This window comes from Neomonachus schauinslandi, chromosome 13 (genome assembly GCF_002201575.2).
Source record: "Neomonachus schauinslandi chromosome 13, ASM220157v2, whole genome shotgun sequence".
In the NCBI taxonomy this organism is placed as follows: Eukaryota; Metazoa; Chordata; class Mammalia; order Carnivora; family Phocidae; genus Neomonachus; species Neomonachus schauinslandi.
In genome coordinates this window covers 32,031,680-32,054,123 of record NC_058415.1, presented here as the reverse complement: position 1 = coordinate 32,054,123, position 22,444 = coordinate 32,031,680, and the positions used below count along the sequence as shown (strand labels likewise).

The window sequence follows — 22,444 nt, the reverse complement described above, 5'->3', positions numbered from 1 at the left end:
CTAAACCAACTCCATCATCAAAAAAACCCTGGTACTAAAAATTAGAGTCAGAATTCTTAAAAGCTAAGGGATACATACTTATATCACTAAAGGCTGACCTTCATTACAAAAAGAGCTACCAAGAATTGTTTTTATAACATATAAAATTACTAAGCCTTACAAATTTCAACTTACAAATTTTAATTCAATCTGCCTAATATCTGATAAATGGACAAAACAATAAAGATGGTTAGGAAAGGTAAATACACATTTAATAGAGAAATCTCTCATTTTAAAAAGACTCCTAGAAGCAATCATTCCAGATGCACTTGTCCCAATGCCTGGCAAAGAGAAGAAACAGCAGTTTCTCACCTTTCTGTGTTTCTTTCTGATCAATTTAATACAGTTAATTGCTACTGTAGATAATGCTGCTATAAACACGGGGGTGTATTTATCCCTTTGAATTAGTATTTTTGTATTCTTTGGGTAAATTTCACTCATACCTGGAATTTAAGAAACAAAACAAGCAAGCAAAGGGGGAAAAAAAGAGAGAGAGGGGGGCAAACCAAGAAATGACTCTTAACCTACCTACAGAAAGCAAACTAATGGTTACCAGAGGAGAGGTGGGTGAGGGGGATGGGTGAAATGGGTGATGGGGATTAAGGAGGGCATTTGTTGTGATGAGAAGTGTTGGATCACTATACTGTACACTTGAAACTTATATTACACTGTATGTTAACTAACTGGAATTTAAATAAAAACTTAAAAAAAAAAGGTTAGCTGCTACCAGTTTCCTGAACCAAATTCCTGGACAGCTCTGGTCAAATGCTTGGAAACCTACCCCACCAGTCTGTGTGGGAGCAGTGTTTTGAGGAGTCCTTTAAGTGAGGAAGCTTAACATGCAGCAACCCTTTCACTCAACAGTATATCATGGACCAAAATATAGTCGTTTTCTCCACCACTGACTTCATTCCTGCACTTTGTCTGAGGCAGACTCATTCATTCAGCTATGCAAGCTACAGGAAAATGAACATGCATAATAAATACCCTGCTCTTCACCTTACTCACTCAGAGACAAACATCACCATGCCAAATCGAGTGGGAAAGCAAGAAGGGAAAGAGACACCTGGAAAAGACAGAGGAGAATCCTAGAGAGAGAACCCAGAAGGAAAACAGAACTCACCAGGAAAACAAGGTGAAGAACAGATGCTGTTTAACTCCTCCACTGCCAAAATGAAGAGAAAGCCACTGGAAATGTTACTTATCTAACTCTGTAGCTCACTACATGCAAACAGCTCAAGCATGTGACCAATTTGACAAAAGGACTACTAGTACTCATTAACTAACCATGAATGATTTTAACCTCATAGAAGTGTTTCACAGAATATTTTTAAAGTAAATCAAAACCACAATGAGATACCACCTTACACCAGTTAGAATGGTTAAAATTAACAAGACAGGGAACAACAAATGTTGGTGAGGATGTGGAGAAAGGGGAACCCTCTTACACTTTTGGTGGGAATGCAAGCTGGTACAGCACTCTGGAAAACAGTATGTCAGTTCCTCAGGATGTTAAAAGTAGAGCTACCCTATGACCCAGCAATTGCATGACTGGGTATTTACCCCAAAGATACAGATGTAGTGAAAAAAAGGGGCACATGCACCCCAATGTTGATAGCAGCAATGTCCACAACAGCCAAACTGTGGAAGGAGCCGAGATGCCCTTCAACAGATGAATGGATAAAGAAGATGTGATTCATATATACAATGGAATATTATTCAGTCATCAGAAAGGATGAATACCTACCATTTATACCGACATGGATGGAACTGGAGGGTATTATGCTAAGTGAAATAAGTCAATCAGAGAGACAGCTATTATATGGTTTCACTCATATGTGGAACACAAGGAATAGCGCAGCGGATCATAAGGGAAACTGAATGGGAAGAAATCAGAGAGGGAGACAAACCGTGAGAGACTCCTGACTCCAGAAAACAAACTGAAGGTTGAGGAAAGGGAGGTGGGTGGGGGGATGGGGTAACTGGGTGATGGGCATTAAGGAGGGCATGTGATGTGATGAGCACTGGGTATATTATATGCAAGTAATGAATCATTGAACACTACATCAAAAACTAATGATTAATATTTGTTGGCTAATTGAATTTAAATTTAAAAAAGAAAAAGAAAAAAATAAAGTAAGACTTTATTGATGCCACCATGGAGTATGTGATCATCAGAAGGAAACAGATCAATCAGCCAGGAAAGAGCCATTAGGGTATAAGGAACCACCTGCAAAAAGTAGTATATTCTGCTTAAGCATCTGCATCTGAATTTTTTAAATAGCTGGAAATTTTTAAAGTACATGCCAAAGGAAACAACAGAAATACTATCATTCCAAGGGCGCCTGGGTGGCTCAGTTGGTTAAGCATCTGACTCTTGATTTCGCTCAGGTCATGATCTCAGGATTGTGAGAGTGGGCTCCATGCTGGACATGGAGCCTGCTTAAGATTCTCTCTCTCCCTCTCCCTCTGCCCCTCCCACCCCCCACTATGCCTCCACACTCGCGTGCACTCTCTCCCTCTCTAAAAAAGAAAAAAAGGGCACCTGGGTGGCTCAGTTGGTTAAACAACTGCCTTCAGCTCAGGTCATGATCCTGGAGTCCCAGGATCGAGTCCCACATCGGGCTTCCCGCTCAGTGGGGAGTCTGCTTCTCCCTCTGACCCTCTCCCCTCTCATGCTCTCTCTCATTCTCTCTCTCTCAAATAAATAAAATCTTGAAAAAAAAAAAAAAAGAAAAAAAAAGAGAGAGAGAAATACTATCACTCCCTACAGTACCAATAGGAATAAAAGGAATCATTTTGCCCTATATGGTCATTTGATGCAGCCCTCTGTGTATGGTTAATATTTATTATACATAAATAGAAAATAAAACATTGTACCAAATAAGCAACCCTATGAAAAAAACGCAGATTTTAGTGAATGGAGAGAAAATACCACACTAATACAATGGCCAAGTCTTACACCACAGAGAGTAAAGCACAGCAGAGTGGTCCCCAAACACAAAACCCATGGACATATTTTAATATTACAATTCAAGTGGATTTATCAAACTTTTCAAATCTGTAACTTTGTGCATCCTAAATGAATTGAGTTTTAAATTAAAGTCAATGAAGAAAGAGGAGTCTATTCAATTTTCTTTTGATATGGATTTGTAATCAGGACCTGAACAATATGGTGACTGGTTGTAAGTTAATTTAAACCGGAAAACCACTGAAGGAAGGTAATCTGCAGTGTATTAAAAACTTTGGTTTAGAATTTATATTTACAACAGGCTATCAGAATTATATTTTACTTGCTGGAAAACACCTCATAAACAGCACAAATTACGTTCAAAGCATGTGTCTCAAAATGAATTTTACCTCAAAATATCCACAAGAATACATGGTTCATATTCACCCTCACTCCAAGTCTATGAAAAGTATTTTATTCAACATATAAGCAACTTAATATAACCAGAATACTATTAGATACAAAATGATAATATTTTTTAAAACTCAGAACTATGCTGGCTGAAGAAATGTTAGTATCTTTTATAATAAGTAAAAAAAAAAACAACTTTGGAGTCACTTGCGTAAAAAAACAACCAAAGTAACTCTGATAGAAAAGATAATATTTAAGTAAAAATTCAACTTAAGACGATTAGAGTTTTTTAAGAGTCACCAAGAAAAGAAAAAACGTGTTAAAATTTTTGCAAGTAAGTTCTTTAAAATACGCCTTTCAGAATCATTTTTTCTACTCTAATATTTGCTTTCTTGATGTTCTCTTTTTAAAGTTTTGAATAATTTATTTAGAAGAAACACTATAACATTCCATAAAAGTACTATAAGAGTCCATAAAATTTTCCAGTTTACCAGTCACACAGTGCAATAGTACACTCTTTCACAATCTTGGAAATCAAGAAGTTCCAATAAAGAAAAAGTTCTACACTGACTCTTCAATCATCTAGTAGTGGAAATGGCAGCTAGCACCCTACTGCCACACCTCACACCCCATGGTCACCAGCTAATATGCCATATGCAGGACACACAGAATAAACCTGACTCATCATTCTGCAGCATCTACTTTTGTCATGTTAGGTCACTTGGGTTATTCTTACATAAAAACAAACGTATTAAGGGAACAAGATACAAAATCTGCTGGAGTGCTGTGGGGTTATGGGGTTTCAGTATCTCTCTTTTTTAAAAGATTTTATTTATTTGAGAGAGAGAGCGTGCAAGCACAAGCGGGAGGGGGGTACAGAGGGAGAGAGAGAAGCAGACTCCCCACAGGCAGGGAGCCCCATGCAGAGCTTGATCCCAGGACCCTGACATCATGACCTGAACCAAAGGCAGACACTTAACCAACTGAGCCACCCAGGCGCTCCCAGTCTCTTCTTCTATAGGGATACTTTGGTAGGAGCAGACTACAAGGTGCAAACTATGCTACGGGATTCTGTATAAATCTTACTTAATGCCCTCTTACTGGTGCTTAACACACACACTTACTTGAGCACCAACTTTCTTCTCTCCTTTACCACTCTTGACAAACACACACCTTTTCACTGGTATTAAATAGCAGAGCTAAGTTTTAGACCAAAGACCCAACTGTCTGAAATATTTAAAGCCACCCTCACCTTGTCCACATGGCCAGCAAAACAAGAGAGAATAGTTGTTAAGAACTTGCTGAGCCTTGGGGCGCCTGGGTGGCTCAGTTGGTTAAGCAACTGCCTTCAGCTCAGGTCATGATCCTGGAGTCCCGGGATCGAGTCCCACATCGGGCTCCCTGCTCGGCGGGGAGTCTGCTTCTCCCTCTGACCCTCCCCCCTCTCATGTGCTCTCTCTCATTCTCTCTCTCAAATAAATAAATAAAATCTTTAAAAAAAAAAAAAAAAGAACTTGCTGAGCCTTGCTGAGATATGGATTCCAAAGACAAATCCAACACTCACGTAGCTCTGACTAGTCATATGATCTCTCAGCTCCTCAGTTTCCTCATCTGTACAGTTATTATCTTCCTCACTGGAGTCTCTTTTTCCAGCTTTATTGAGACATAATTGGCATGTAACATAAGTTTAAGGTACAGAGTAAGAATGTGATTCATGTAAATATTATGAAATAATTACCATAATAAGTTTAGTTAACATCCATCACCTCAAACAGTTATAATTTTTTGTGTGTATAAGAACTTTTAAAATCTACTCTCTTGGCAACCTTCACATATACGATGCAGTATTAACTACAGCCACCATACTGTATAGTATATCCCCAGAACTTAACCCTCTTATAAGTTTGTGCCTTTTGACTGCCATTACCCATTTCCTTTCCGCCTTTGCCCACCACCTCTGGCAACCACTAATTTGTTCTCTGTATCTGTATGTTCAGTTTTTTTAGATTCCACATGGGAGATCATACAGTATTTGTCTTTGTTGGACTTACTTCACTTAGTATAATGTACTCAAGATTCATCCATGTTGTTACAAATGGCAGAATTTCCTTCTTATGGCTGAATAATATTCTATTGTCTTCATATATAACACATTTGCTTAATCCATTCAAATGTCAATGGACACTTTAGTTGTTTCTGTATCTTGCCTACTGTGAATAACACTGCAATGAACATGAGAGTGCAGATATCTCTTCTAAACAATGATTTAATTTCCCTTTGATATATATCCAGAGGAGGAATTGTCAGATCATACAGTACTTATATATTTAATTTTCTGAAGAAACTCCATACTCTTTTTTTTATATCTTTTTTATTGTTATGTTAATCACCATACATTACATCATTAGTTTTAGATGTAGTGTTCCATGATTCATTGTTTGTGCATAACACCCAGTGCTCCATGCAGAATGTGCCCTCCTCAATACCCATCACCAGGCTAACCCAACCTCCCACCCACCTCCCCTCTAGAACCCTCAGTTTGTTTTTCAGAGTCCATCGTCTCTCACTCCATACTCTTTTCCATAGTGGCTGTTCTCACTGGATCATTATGGGAATCCAACAAGATAATGCTCAAAAAACTTAGCCATAGTCAAAAGGTGGAAGCAACCTAAATGTCCATCAACTGATAAAATGTGATAAATCCACACAATGAAATATTACTCAGCCATAAAAAAGAATGAAATACTGATACATACTATAAAATGGAAAAGATGATAAGTAAAAGAAGCCAGACACAAAAGGTCACATATTGCATGATTTTATGTATACTGAAATATCCTGGAAAGGTAAATACCTAGACAGAAAGCACACTAATGGTTATCAGGGATAAGGGAGAAGTGGGAGAGAAAAGAGAGGGACTGATTAATAGATACAAGGTTTCCATTTAGGGTGATGAAATTCTCTTGGAACTTGATAGAGGTGATGATTGCACAATAAGACCATACTAAATGCCACTGACTTGTACACTTCAAAATGGTTTAATAGTTTATGTTATGTGACTTTTACCTCAATTAAAAAAAAAAAAAACTTGTTGGTACACTTGACACAAAGTAAATTTCAGTAAAAGTAACCATTCTTTTTATCCGTTTTATTCATTTCCACCAAAATGACTCCAGTCCTCATGCTAATTCAATGAATCTTCCTTTTCCACTCTCTCTGCAGCCTGCTAGCTGAGAAGGGGGAATCACAATCCCAAGAGACCTAAAGAAATAACTGGGGTGCTGTCATCAAAGGTCAATGGTTACTAAGCCTTAAAAACTGCTTCATCCCTTTAGGTCTTCTTACCTAAACCTAATGGTTTTAGTCACAAGTAACAAATTTCCCCCTCAAAAAGGAGTTCCAGGGCGCCTGGGTGGCTCAGTTAGTTAAGCGACTGCCTTCGGCTCAGGTCATGATCCTGGAGTCCCGGGATCGAGTCCCGCATCGGGCTCCCTGCTCGGCGGGGAGTCTGCTTCTCCCTCTGACCTTCCCCCCTCTCATGTGCTCTCTCTCTCTCAAATAAATGAATAAATAAAATCTTTTAAAAAAAAAAGGAGTTCCAACAGTCAAGGTAGAACTCTTAGAACAACTTGAGTTAAACTATATAGGTTTATTTTTAACCTCATAGTCACCTGTTGATTCTTCTATCTGGTTCTCTCTTTTGTTTTAAAATTAAATATCAAAACTCAAGCCTGGATTCCAAATGACCACTCACAATTGGGCTCCAATGTAAAAACTCTGTAAAACTAGAAAGACCAGACTGAGAAGACAGGTAATCACTTCTTTTACTCTCCAAGCAATGGATACTGGTAAGGACACCACTTTACAACTTATTCCCTCCAGGGATGCCTGGGTGGCTCAGTCAGTTAAGCGTCTGCCTTTGGCTCAGGTCATGCTCCCAGGGTCCTGGGATCGAGTCCTGCATCTGGCTCCTTGCTCAGCAGGGAGTCTGCTTCTCCCTCTGCCTGCTGTTCCCCCTGCTTGTGTGCTCGCTCTCTCTCTCTAACAAATAAAATCTTTAAAAAAAAAAAACAACTTATTCCGTCCATACCACCTCCTCCCCACAAGTAACACATTAGGATTTCTGTGACAGATAAATCAATGAACTCCCAATGAAACGGTATCTGATTTGGAGGTAGGACACTGAACGAATAGTTTGGAAAAACAATCTATGTTTCTACTAAACTGTTAAATAGTAAGAATACATAATCTGTTTTAAATAAATATTCCAAATTAGAACAAACTACAGTCCTGCATAGGATCCAAGGAGCAAAATAATTTAATTATATATTTCCAGAAGAATCCAAGAGAAAGGAAGAGCAATAATAAAAACTTAAAATAAACTGCTTACATAACTTGATTTTTATTTATTTATTTTTGGTCATGATGAGAACTATGTAATTTTTTATTACAGAGAATGTCAAGCATAAAGTAGAAGAGTATAATGACCCTCCATGTACATACACATCACCCACCTCCAACAATCATCAGCTCACGGTCAATCTTGTTTCTTCTATATTCCCACTCATTTTCTCCATTCTGTACTATTTTGTGGCAGGGCCCACACATTATATAATTTCATCTAGAAATATAACTTGATTTTGAGAGTCTGTACCTCATTTATACTATCTACAAAGAAAGGACACTGCTAGCTGCCAATTCTTTAACAAACTAAAGACAATATTTTTGTTTGTTTTGTAAGATATTATACAGTGGTAAGCAAGAACAATGGTCTTTGGAACCATTATTCCAATCCAAACAATATGAAAGGGGTGAAAAGCTAGCATAATAAAAAGCATGTACTCCAGAGATCCCGAAGGAGCCCCAAAGCCCTGAAAGTACCCCTTACCCTTGCTAAGACTACAAAGTACTGCTAGGAGTTGTGCAGCATGGGAAGTGCAGAAACCCATAAGCACTCTCAAGAACCAGGTGCATCCACTGAATATAGGTGCATGTCCTGTATCCAGTGGAAAAGTGATCATATGTGAAAAGCATTATTCTACGTGAAAGGAGACACAAAAGTCTACATCCTGTAAAATTCTATTTTTATGATACTCTAGGGACAGAAATCAGATTTAGTGGTTGCCAACAGCTGTGGGGAGGGATTAACTGAGAAATGGCACAAGAAAACCTTTTCAAGGAATTGGAAATGTTCTGTATTTGGTGATGATGGTAGTTCTACCACTGTACATATGTCAAAACTTACTGAACTGAATATTTAAAGGGGGTGGCTTTTACTGTAAGTATATTAAACTTCAATTAATCTGGCCTTCCAAAATAATCATTAAATGTTTTTGAATTGTTTTAGAGAGAGCACAAGCAGAGGGAGAGAGAGGGAGAAGCAGGTTCCCTGCTGAGCAAGGAGCCCAATGTGGGACTCGATCCCAGGACGCTGGGATCATGACCTGGGCCGAAGGCAGCCGCTTAACCAACTGAGCCACCCAGGCATCCCTTTGAATTGTTTTAGAAATAGAGGAGATATACTCTTAAAAATATGTGTTCTTTCCTTCAGATAAAAATTTCTCCAAAATGTCAGTTGGTTTACATTTTCTAATATATTAGCTGTTACTAAGGAATTCCTTTTATTTTTTTTTAAGTAGGCTCCATGCCCAGTGTGGAGCCCCACCCAGGGCTTGAACTCACAACCCTGAGATCAAGACCTAAGCTGAGACCAAGAGTCAGACACTTAACTGACTGAGCCACTCAGGTGCCCCACTAAGGAATTCCGTTTAAATCCTAATCTCACGTGACAAACACAAACACATGCTGTTGCTATTAAATCACCAAAGTTTCAGCCTTGGAAAAAGGTTACAAATCAAAGTTTAGTAATTTTTTCAATGGATCTGTGAAAACTACTTTGGAGAAGCTTCAATTAGTTATTAGTCACTTAGGGAAGAAGGGAAGAAAGGAGGAAAGATGAAGAAATCAGACATGTAGAATATATGTTCACATTAGCAATAGATTTTAAGACAATTTCATTTAAATATAATTGAAATTTACCCAAGAATGTTTTGATACAGCTTTTACAATGTTTTTTGTGATATTCATATAACTGATAGGCTTGAAAATATATAGCAACCATTCAAACAAATGGTAAGAAAAGAACAAGAAAAAGGATGTGGAAGGATTGCTTCTGTGGGAAATGCTTTTAGATAGATATATTGAATTTATACCTGAAATTTCTTAAGAAACTTAATGAAAAGAACCAATGAGCTACAGTATGTGGGGAGAAACCTGGTTATTTTTATCCACATTCCTACTTAAGACATCAACTTTAGAGGTTTAAGTTATAGTTGACCCTCTGTACATCCTTCCATTCATGGTGCAATTAGTTTCTCAGGAAGGGGTAGAAAATTATCACAAGCTTCACTCAGCTCTAAGTTCCCATAATCTATCAAAACAGGCTTCACTCTGCTCTAAGTGTCCCATGATCCATCAACATCAGTACTAGGAGAGACAGAGCTCCATGGAGCACTCCAGAGGAGCACCAGAAATTCACACTGAGGGGCACCTGGGTGGCTCAGATGGTTAAGCATCTGCCTTGGGCTCAGGTCATGATCTCAGGATCCTGGGATCGAGCCCCGCATCAGGGGCCCCACCAAGCAGGGAGCCTGCTTCTCCCTCTCCCTCTGCTGTTCCCCCTACTTGTGCTCTCTCGCTCTCTCTGTCAAATAAATAAATAAAATCTTAAAAAAAAAAAGAAAAAGAAAGAAAGAAAGTAAGAAAGAAATTCACACTGATTGTGGTCTTTTTTTTTTTAAACACGTTACAGATTTGTTTTTTATTTATTTGTTTGTTTATTTACTTATTTTTTATGTTATGTTAGTGTGTAATGGTCAAGTTTTTTTCCATTTCCATTTTTTTCCATTTCAAGATGGCTGGTAGAACATTTAGAGTTAAAATTTCCACCTAATTTAACAAGTATATGGGTCATTACATATGGTTTTTCATTGCATTCCTAAGACCATTTGTTTCAGATCCTACTTCTCTCCCCTTGATATGACACATGGACCACACAGGCATAGATCAAGGACTCCCTAGGCCAAATACTTTGGGCTCAAACAGGTCATAGTCAAGGTATCCAGAATTTTCCTGGCTTAGCTTCCACCCAAAAAATCAAAGTACTCTTAATTTCCCTCCATAGTAATTCCTCCCTGCCAGCCAATATTCCCTTCCTGAATTCTTCCTTCCCATTCTCTGCTGTCACTTCTCAGAATTGTCTTTCACACATTAGAATTACATTAGCTTGGTATATGCTATGTATTATTGACCAATGTCTAAAATCCTAGAAGACAACCAGACATAAAATATTCAGATATATTTAAACACAGCGATATCTGACATCAAATTATGAGAAAAGTAAGCTTAGGGACTGTTGAACCATTCTTAATACAACTCAGCTGATAGAAAGACCCTGACACACCACACATTGTTCTCCACACCTAAGACATGAGTTAGGCATAAAGGCAGAGAATATATTACTGAACTTCTTCATTTTTTATGGCTTAGGGGACTCCTTAAAATTGATTATTTATAATCAGGGGTATTTTTATTTATTAGCCTTTCACAACCAGGCATTTTAATATAATATTTTCAGATGATCAGCTAAATGAATGTTTAAGGGAATAAGGTATTTATCATAGCAGCAGATAAAAGCGTATTTTCCTAATTCCAAGACAGAGGTATGAGAACGGGTCAATTTAGAATCTGTTCATAAAATTAAAATGACTTGGGCGCCTGGGTGGCTCAGTTGGTTAAGCAACTGCCTTAGGCTCAGGTCATGATCCTGGAGTCCTGGGATCGAGTCCCGCATCGGGCTCCCTGTTCAGCAGGGAGTCTGCTTCTCCCTCTGACCCTCCTCCCTCTCGTGCTCTCTGTCTCTCATTCTCTCTCACAAATAAATAAATAAAATCTTAAAAAAAAATTAAAATGACTTGTTATTTATTGCTGCTCTTCTAGTCTCTTGACAGCAGGTTCACAATCTCAATTAGGTCAAACCCTCTGAAGGGATCTGAAGATGGCTTCCCAGAAACACATATATATGACCAATTTTGAGTATAATTTCAGAAAGTCCACAGACTGCCTGCATGCCACCCACAGATACTTACTTGTCCACCTCCTGGAACAGGGATCCCTGCAAATAAGGCTAAGGCTCTCGTTCCACAGGTTTAAACTCAAGACTACTAGTCATTAAAACACACACACCGCAAAACTATTTTTAAAAAAACTAAATTAATCCTTCATAATAATGACTCTTCTGTTCCTTGTTCCTGAATGTTGTTTTAAAATAAGTCACAACTAAAATACCTGCTAAGTATAAGAATTTACTTCCCTTACTGCCATCTGAAACAAGATTCGTACTGATCATTCACACTTCCGAACTCAGCTGCACAAAGCCCTAACTCATATATTCTTTCCCAGTAACCAAAATTTTGACCACAGTAAATCATTTTCAATTATTTTAATATTGGCTGGCATTTTATCCACAATAAAAGACTAATGGAATACAGTCCTTTGCAAAAAATTTCAGTCATTCCCAATTTACTTTAATCCATACTTTGCTTAACTCAATAGAACAGCAAAGATATTATCTTATTTCTAAAATAGATAAGATTTAGACATTCTAAAAAGTGAAAATGTTCAAAACTGTCATTCGTGATTTAATATTATACCTCTATTCTCCCTTATACTTTCCATTCAATTGTATCAAACCAAAAATTAGAAAGAATGTAATGGCATTATAAGCAAACATAACAAGTATAAAAATTGCAACAATTCACTTGAGGTTTTATTTTTATTACACTTAGGTCTACACAATATTAAAAAAAAACCTATATAAATGAAAAAGCAGCTGAAGGGCAAAATCAAACTCTGGCTTTATTAGATGCAGACTTAATGTCTTTGAGATAAAATATTTGTAGGTGCCACAGTCAATCAAGATTTCAATAGAAACCAAAGATGAAAGCATTCATGCATAAAAGGCAAGTGTAATAATTATGATGTGCAGACAAGATAATGGAAACTATCCTAGGCTGCTGTTCATTTTCTGTGTCAAGTGCTGCCTTGACCTAGACATCCAAAAATGTTCCATCACATTTACTGTATTATTTTATCATTTTAATTATTTAGCAGAATTTAATTAATTTGGTTGGCATCTGCTCAGTCAGGATGGGAATCCTCTACTGTCTCTTAGGGTCTTCTCCCTGTGTCATTTCTCAAAATAATCCTGCAAAACAGTTTTGAATAAACGTGCAATTGATTCAAAGTTCTTGTACATCCTTCAAGTTTATTATCCTCTTATTGATTAAACAAATGGCACCCATTTTCCTAGAATGTCATTTTCTGACAGTTTATGTCAAAGCTTTTGCAGACAATTTATAGCAGAAACTTTAGTGTGTGACTCTATACTGTAAAGTTTACAGTGGTTCCAGGTCTCTGGTGGTGAGGCAAATAGAAAATGGTGGAATATTTATTATAGAGAAGAATATAGTTCAGCATACAGATTTAGCACAAAGTTCACTGCCTGTGTATTTAAGGATGATGGTAATCATTTTCTCAGCTGCGCTCTAATCTATTCTTCAGAACCAGGGTTCATCCACCTTAATATTCATGAAAATAGTCCCTAACAAAGTTTAGGATTACAATTACATTGCTATTATTACTACAATGTATTACATTATAAAAACACTAAGGCTTTATAGTTATTAGCCTGCCAAAATTATAATAATGCTCCTGACAAATGTGATACTGTAACTGTTCCTTCTAATACTCTTCTATAATTTGGGGGGAAGTAACTTTTAGATATCATTAACAATTTCTGTTCAGAACTGTCAAGTCAATGAAAGGGGTTTTTCAGTGTCCCCATTTCATTATTAAATGAAAGCATATGTAAGACAGGAACAAAAATCTTTTCCTACTAAAAGACAAACCTAACACACCAATAAAACAGATCAGCACCCAACTAAAAGGACAATGGTCACTGAGGATTTGATCCTGGATAAAAGCAGAATGTCTTACACTAGTTGACACTCAAATTCGACTTCACCTTCCCTAGAAATAAGTCAGACCAGGCTACTTCTTCCTTGGTAAGGGTGGCTAGCAAAACAGATGAAGTTGGCAGGGGGTAAATCAGATTCTCCTCCCTTGTATAAACAGATATGGCAAGGTTTTCTTCTGTGTCTTAAAGACAGAAAAGAGGGACGCCTGGGAGGCTCAGGTGGTTAAGCGTCTGCCTTCAGCTCAGGTCATGATCCCAGGGTCCTGGGATTAAGCCCCACGTCGCACTGGGCTTCCTGCTCAGTGGGGAGCCTGCTTCTCCCTCTCCCTCTGCCGGTCCCCCTGCTTGTGCTCACTCTCTCTCTCTGTCAAATAAATAAATAAAATCTTTAGGAAAAAAAAAAAGAAAAGAGGAAGGCATTTTCTGCAGATACAAGTGGGTACAGAATGAAACCATTAATAGAGTTCTTCATTCGGGCCCTTATGAAGATAGACAAAGCCACAAAAAATAAAAATTCAAGTTCCAGTAAGGTATGTTTAAATTTGCAGTCTAAAAAGGAGTACACTCTCATGCTTATCTGGTTATCTGGGGATAGTCACCTCAATACTTCCATAATAGCAATCCCAAGCCCAGGGGGCCAAACCAGGAGTCAGAAGGAGATTTAATACAACCCTTTGGTGAAATGATATGACAACATAAAAGTATTCATAAAATACCTGCACCCTGAGATGCAGCCTCAGTACTCTTTGGAATTTATCTCAAGAGTGTAACTTAAGAGAAAGAAAAATATTATTAGCACAATAATGTTAAAAGTTATGTATATATATATGTAAGTTATATAAAAGAGAAAAAGCTGGAAATAATCAAAACAGGTTAAGTGCAATCACTTGATGAAATACTAAGCAGCCAACTAAAATAATCATGAAGAGGGGCGCCTGGGTGGCTCAGTCGGTTAAGCGGCTGCCTTCGGCTCAGGTCCTGATCCCAGGGTCCTGGGATCGAGCCCCGCATCGGGCTCCCTGCTCCGCGGGAAGCCTGCTTCTCCCTCTCCCTCTGCCTGCCTCTCTGCCTACTTGTACTCTCTCTCTCTAATAAATAAATAAAAATCTTAAAAAAAAAAAAAAAAAAAAAATTTTTAAAAAAAATAAATAAATAAATAAATAAAAATAAAATAATCATGAAGATTATAAAACGGAAAAATAATTCACACGGTAATATGAAAAAAAATTAATTGTTCAATTAGAAAAACATTCAAAAGTCATTAACTTGAAAAGAGTAAAAGTAACAGTGACATTCCATACTGTAAAAATACCTCAAAAACAAAGAATCTATCCAGATGAGAAACACAGAAAGCAAGTTTACCTTGAGCTAGTCTTTCAAGTCGTTTTCCATGTTCCGGGGGTATTGCATACCTAAAATATTAAACATAAATAAAAATTTTAGGTTTATAACTGCTCAGCTAGTATCCTAAGATAATGTCATGTTAAAAAAAAAATGCCAATTCCAATTAAATGAAATCAACAGAGATTAGAAAACCAATCGCAGAATCATATCGCTTGGACACTAGACAGAAGAAAAATAAACTGTAAACAACCTATTTCAGTACCCAAGCTCTCCATCCCAATCACATTTTACAGATCAAGGAACAAAAGCTCAAGGCCAGTAAACTACTTGGACATGGGAGGCAGCTAGCCACAGCAGGGAGACTAGAATCTCTTTTCCAACACTCACAGCACCCCAGAAATCCAGGGCTACTGTTGGTTGTATGTCTTATGTTTTGTTGTTAGTTAGTTTGGCCTTTGTTTTTAAGAAAACCTAGGTAGTTGTGCTTTTTTTTTAACCTTTTAAAATGTTTTTATTGACAAGCAGGATAGAACACAAAATTCTTATAGCAATATTCATATTTCCACCAAACCTTTCTAAGAACATTATACTTTTCAAATAGATTTTATATTTTTTAAGATTTATTTATTTATTTTAGAGAGAGAGAAAGAGCATAAGCAGAGGGAGGGGCAGAGGGAGAGGGAGAACCCCACTGAGCACAGAGCCTGGCACAGGGCTAGATCCCAGGACCCTGAGATCATGACCTAAGCTGAAATCAAGAGTCAGAAGCTTAACTGACTGAGCCACCCAGGTGCCCCTCAAATAGATTTTAAATAAAAAATTACCAGTGATAAGAGGGCAGTGTTTATTGATTTTATGATTTTATGACTTTTAAAATATTGATTATAGAAAAAAAATTTTCACCTTTGAACAGAAATACTCATTTCTAGTTCCTGGTATTTTCCAAAGTGAAAAACTTGAACTTATCTACTGTGAACTTACTAACAAATTTTAAAATAGTAATTTCACAGGGCACCTGGGTAGCTCTGCATGGAGCCCACTTAAGATTCTTTCTCTCCCTCTCCCTCTGCCCCACCCCTCCTGCTCACTCACTCTTTCTCTAAAAAAAACAAAAAAACAAAAAAACAAAAACAAAAACCCTCCCAATTTATTACATAAATAATAAATATTATAGGCAGTTCAATGAGGAAATTTAAGAATATTAAAAATAAAGTGATCATTTCATGTTTTAAGTAAAAATGATGTTATTGTTAAAACCTACATTTGCTATGTTTACTAGCTCAGTATATATTAAGTACAAGTTCCTTTTTACTAAAATAATTTTTCTCATTTTACATAACACCACACTTGGTTGCATTTAATGCCACTGATAACATATGCAAAATTTAATTGGATCCGATATAACTAGGCAATTTTCTAAAAGAAAATTCAACCATATATCCTGTTCCTTAAGGCACTGTTAATGAAATTATTCCAACTGAATTGGGAAGATAAAATTTTAGCATAACTAAATGACAATCACCCAATTTATTTATACACTGGCCACTTCTTACCAGTTTTTAATCCTAGTTTACATCACCAAATACACCCAGAAAAGGAGAAGAAAAACTTATATATGCCCCAGACAAGAGGGTCATGTCCCCCTTAACACACATCCACACACACATGTGCATGTACACACACACACATGCTTGCACACATGTGATGTATATATGCTTGCCCACAAATGGTTGGACACAGATGGGAGATATACATCCAGATTCACTTTTCTGAAAATTGGCATCAAAGTTAAAGCTCATTAATCTGAGATTCAATCATCTATTCAAAGAAAATATAAACATATATATAAATGTAAATATAAACATAAGTATAAACATAATATAAGGATAAAGAATATCTTTGACATAGTCTTTCAGTTAGTCCACACAACTCTATGACAAAATCACATAGCCAACACTTACAGTAAAGTCATCTTCTAAAAGGATACTTATGAAACATCTCTAGAGGCTAATCATCAGAAAGATTTTCTCCATACATTACACAAATAACAAAAATTCTTTAAATTGGATACATGACCATAAGGCACTAAGTGTGTCCCCTTGATGCAACTCACCCTTTAAGCCACTAAGGTGTACAATGACCATTACAGGTGTGCTCCCCACTCTCTTCCAAACTACCCTCTAAGGTGTGCTAAAGTCATCTCTACAAATACAGCTGACCATGACAAAGCCCTGGACCTTCAATGGCTGACTATAACCTGAAGGACAGAAGCCAAACTGCTCTGAAGGGCACACAGGCCTATTGCAATCTTGGTAATTTTTCTGATGTCCCAATCAAACCTGCTCTTTGGCTTTAACAAATCATTTGAAGTTCTTTCCAGGGCCCTTGCTATTTCACACCTCCACTATTTTCCATCCCCTATTTCTTGGCTTTGCATGCCCTCGATTTTGTCAACAAAAACACACATTCCTTTTTCCAAGCTCAGCCTGAGTCACCCCCAGGGAGAGCTTCCCCCTCCCTCTTTTGCTGTCTCACTCACATGGAATACAGGCCTCCACCATGGCACTCAGAATTTAATTTTTTTTACCTTTTTGCCTCCCTGCTCTCCTCTCAAGCTCTTTAGTGGCAAGGGCCAGTGTCTTTTCCCTAGACAAAGCACCAGCTAAGCAGATGATCAGTGTTTACTGACTTCTGTCACTCTCAAGTGATGAATCATGTTCCTGATCCTCCAGAATAAAAGGTGCGGAGGGGAGGAAGGATATGGGAAAAAGAAAAATACTCCCACATTTTTCACTCCCATTCATCCTGGAATCCATTGCAACCTGAATCCTATTTTTATCATTCTTGATATAACTGCTTGGACAAAGGTTGCCCCATTTTTGAGTCCTTACCTATTTGGTCCTCTCTAAAATTTTTGACCAGATCCTTGAAATACTCACTTCCCTTGGGTTTCATGATCCAACTCATTTCCAGCGATTTTCTACCTTATGCTCTTTCCAAACCTCACAATGACATTCTCCAGGCCTCCTGTGGAATGCTTTCACATTTCTCCCTGAGGGAACCACCTTCACTCAAGGCTTCAAAATCTTCCTTGTGGTGCTGAACTACATCTCCATTCCAAGCATCTCTCTTGAGCTCTGAAACTCTACGACAAACCAGCTATTCAACAAATCCATTTGGCAGCCATCAAACACAATTTGTCCAAAGCTTAATCTTCCAACATCTTCCTGGCAGACCTGCTTCTCCTCCAGTTCTTCATCCAACCAACTGTCCAGAAATGTGGGAGTTGTCTGTGGTTGTACTCCCACTATTTAACCAACCCCCAAGTTTTATGTCTTCTACCATGTACCTGTTCAAGAGAGGTCTCATGAATCTCATGCCTTTATTTCTCTATCCCCACTGCCACCACTTGATCCAAGCCACTATTCTCTATCACACACAGTACTGCTGCATCTCTTCAATAGTCACCCTGCCTCCAGCCTTGCCCTCTCTAGTCCATGTAGCCCAATCAGATTGTGTCACTTTTCTTCCCTGTTTAAAACCTATGTAACAAGAGGAACTTGTGACTAAATAGAGGCAGGCTGGAGGGCCCATATGCATAGGGGCTTACTACAGACAATGAGTGACCTCAGTGAGAGAAGTCCTAGTTCCATGGCCCAGAAAAGCTCCTAGATGTTTCCATGAAAGTATCCCATCACTTCAGAAGTCTCAAATACACAAGATCAAATTCATGACTTCCCCCTTTAAAATGGTTCTCTCTCCCAGCATTCCTATTTCAGTTCATAACTCCATTTTCCCTTAGCCTTCCAAACTGGAACTGTCAGTCAACTCTTCCTTATTTCTCAATCTCTCTGCCCCCATTGCCAGTCACAAGTTCTACCCACTCTACACACAAAACCTTATATCCATCTCCTGGTAGCATCACATTAATTTCAACCTTGTTTTGTCCCCAACTAGAACTACTACCATAACTGAACCCTGACTATATCTCTCTGGGCAGCTAGAGTGTTCAAAACACTATCATACCATAAGAACCTTAATTCCTTACTGCCTAGCTTTCAAAGACACCCCCCCCCACACACACACACACAATCTAGCCCTAGCCTTAAATATCAACAGTCTGCTTTCAGTAGGCTAGACTATGAATTATTCTGTCACTCACATGGGCTTTGACCTCACTCCTCACTTCAAACAGCCCCCTCCATTCCACTTCAAATCCCAGCCCTCCAAGCCCAAATTCCACCTCCTCCTTGAAGCTTTCACTGACCATTATAAATCTCAGCAATCTCACCCTTTTTTCTTTCTCCCAGTGCCATTCTGTTATATTTTTCACGTAGTATTTATCATCTACTACTTTCCAAATCTACCTGCTGTTCAGTGTGCATAAATCAATTCAATGGATAGCCACTGAGTTCTATGAGGGAGAGAATGCCTACCACAAGCCAGAAATTTTCATATGAATTATCCTTTTTAACATACCTTGTATAGTGAGTACCCAGTTCATAGCCAGACACTCTACTATGTACCACAATTGCTTGGTTATGCAGCTAATACTTAATTCTTTGAGGATATGAATGTGTCTTGCCCTTCTTTGTATTCTTTGAAATCCACCAAATAAGATGCCTACCACTGTATATTCTCAAGTACATACTGGTTTGTTGAAATTATTAATTGTTCATTTAACCTTTAAGACAGTGTTTTTGTTTCAGATATAATGAATACTGCCAAAAATTCTGCTAATATTAAGAAACTATGAATCACTAATGAACTATGAATACACTAATTAGATATTTACAGGGTAATGTTTTATTTAAAACCAGAGTCTTTTATGAATTAAAAAAAAATAAAAAAGATCTAATATGAAGACCAAGGAAAACATAAGAATCCCTCTAAGCACATCTTTGGGTGGTTTACTCAAAGAAGAGACCTAAAGTGAGGTTATCCTGATGGGTGTAATACAAACATTATCTTGAATGAATAATACCAGGCTGACCTTTCTATCAGTTGGCAAAGCTGTATTTTTCAAAATGTAGTAGATCCATTTCTCTGATTCAGGTTTTCTTTATGAAGCGGTCCACTGTATTTCTCTTTTCAAGATATGCTCAGTCCATAAGTCCATTAGAAGCTCATTTATCAGCACTTCTCCTACTCTTCAGATCACTCCCTGAAAGTCTCCCTAACTTGGTGGGAGGAGGGGGGAACCCTGGGGCTGTCACTAATGTGCTTAGAAATAATGTTCTCAGCTTCCCCCACCCCCTCCACCCATACCTCTGTCACTGGGCTGTCTGACATAAGTAGCTTCCTGAGTTCCTCTGTCAGTCTCACTAACAGGTCTGCTGGCACCTCCTGCTGGCCCAGCTTCAATCTACCCTGTAACATCCAGGGCACTCTTACCAAGCCCAGAGCACACAGGGCAGAACCTCTTCCAGGTCCACGCCATGCTCAAGCAGATCAGTCCTAAAAAAGGGGCTGCTCTTTACTCCCTTCCTTTAACTGAGACTGTGTGTGAAATAGCCCCTTCCTCCTCTTGTGTTTACATTTCTTCTTGCTGTTTGCTCTTACAGTCATCTCCCAAAAAGAATCAAGCTCACATCCCCAAGGACAGTTTTCTGACAGACAACGAGTCTAAATTGACCTTCCCCACTTTTACCTGACTTGTTCTCTATAGTTACTAAGGGGTTGAAAGCTCAATGAAAAGATTAACTGACCAATAAATACTATAACAGTTCATCATTGCCACTATTAATTAAGCACTTACAACATACCAGACCTTGAGCTAAGACCCTGTAATCCAAATTCTACTACTACCACCTCCATTCTACTGATGAGGAAACCAAGGCTTAGAAGGATTAATTTACTTGAGCAAGAAGGATAATAAAGGTGGCACCCAACCCCAGACCAATATAACTCTAAAGCCCAAGATGTGCTTTCCAGCCCCATATTCCATTCCTGTTTCCTCACCAATCACCACAAAGATGCCAGCTGGAAGGAAGTGAAAGGGGCTAATAAGCACCCCTCTCCCCAAGGCCATATAAAATTATCACTGCAATCACTGGGGGGAAATCCAACTTTTGGAGGAAAAAGTCTCTTGCCTGCTGCTAACAGAACAAAGCTCCAATACCCACGGAATATATCTCCCAGCTACCCTTGCTGCCTTTATCCACTTCTAAAACTCACAACTGGAAAAACTGAAATTAGAGTGTGCACCAAGCAAAAGACAATAGCATTTTTTTAAAAATGCAGATATAGGGGGCGGAGCAAGATGGCGGAGGAGTAGGAGACCTGGATTTCGTCTCCTCTCAGGAATTCAGCTGGATAGGGATCAAACCATTCTGAACACCTACAAACTCAACAGGAGATCGAAGAAAAGAAGAGCAACAACTCTCTCATCAGAAAAGCGACCACTTTCTGGAAGGTAGGACGTGCGGAGAAGTGAATCCGAGGCGATATTCGGGAGGATAGACGGCGGGGGAGGGGCCTCCGTCGGCCGCTTCTGGCAAGTGATAGAACCACGGAGAACAAAATCGGAACTTTTAAAAGTCTGCTCCGCCGAGGGACGTCACTCTGGTGGCTAAGCAGGGGGTGGAACCCTCATGGGACAGTGTGGTCTCAGGACCTTCGGGGTCACAGAAAGACCGGGGGTGCCTGAGTGTGGCAGAGCTCCCAGGTAATGGAGCAGGGAAGCCGGCTGCAGAGGCAGAGCCCAGGCGCGGGCTCTCAGCTCGGGGTTGCCATAAACCGTGATCCGCGGCAAGTCGGGCCACCGCTCCTCCAGCAGGGACCCAACAAGCGGCAGATCCGGGGAGACTCACCTTTCTCCCCCGGGAGGAGCTGCACGGGGTGCACCGCAGGGATCTGCTGGGTTTGGAGACTCCACCTGGGGTCGGGTGCCAGAGATAGAAACGCGCGGTCACAGGCCGGGTGAACACGGAGTGCGGCAGGAGACCGGGGAGATGGGAGTGACTGACGGCTTTTCTCTGGGGGCTCACTGAGGAGCGGGGCCCCGAGTTCTCGGCTCCTCCGGGGCGGAGATTGGGAGGCCGCCATTTTCACTCTCCGCCTCCAAAGCTGTACGGAAAGCTCGCAGGGAACAAAAGCCCCGGAGAGCAAACCTGAGCAGATTACTTAGCCAGGAGGGGGCAAGGGCGGGGCAATTCCGCCTCCAGCAGAGACATTTGGAAACCACGGCAACAGGCCCCTCCCCAGAAGATCAGCGAGAACAGCCAGCCAAGGCCAAGTTTACCGATCAATGAGAACGGCAGAACTCCAGTGCTAGGGGACTACTGCACATAGAATTCATGGCTTTTTTACCATGATTCTTTAGTCTTTCAAAGTTAATTTTTTTTTAACTGTCTTTTTTTTCTTTTTTTTTCTTTTTGAATTTTTCTTTTTCCCTTTTTCAACCAACATCTTATCAATCCCTTTTTTTAAAAAAAAAACATTTTTATTTTTCATTTTTAGAGTCATATTCTATCCCTTCATAGTAGTTACCCGTATTTTTGGCTTATATATATAAGTTGTTCTCTCTTTAAAATTTTGAGATAGTTTCTTCTAACAGATTAAAATATACCCTAAATCTCTAGTATATGGTGTTTTCTATTCCCCTGCCTGATCACATCCTCTCCCTTTTTTTTTCTTTTTTTAAATCCTCTTCTTTCTTTTTT

General features: G+C 38.9%; 1 protein-coding gene across 1 annotated transcript in view; it reads right to left on the bottom strand.

Moving 5' to 3' along the window:
* Positions 1–22,444, bottom strand: part of KDM4C (lysine demethylase 4C) — a 437,653-nt gene that overhangs the window by 350,684 nt on the left and 64,525 nt on the right. The window contains exon 5 of the mRNA XM_044920760.1: positions 14,799–14,848. Coding sequence (XP_044776695.1) covers positions 14,799–14,848 — 50 coding nt within the window. The remainder of the gene's footprint in view (positions 1–14,798; positions 14,849–22,444) is intronic.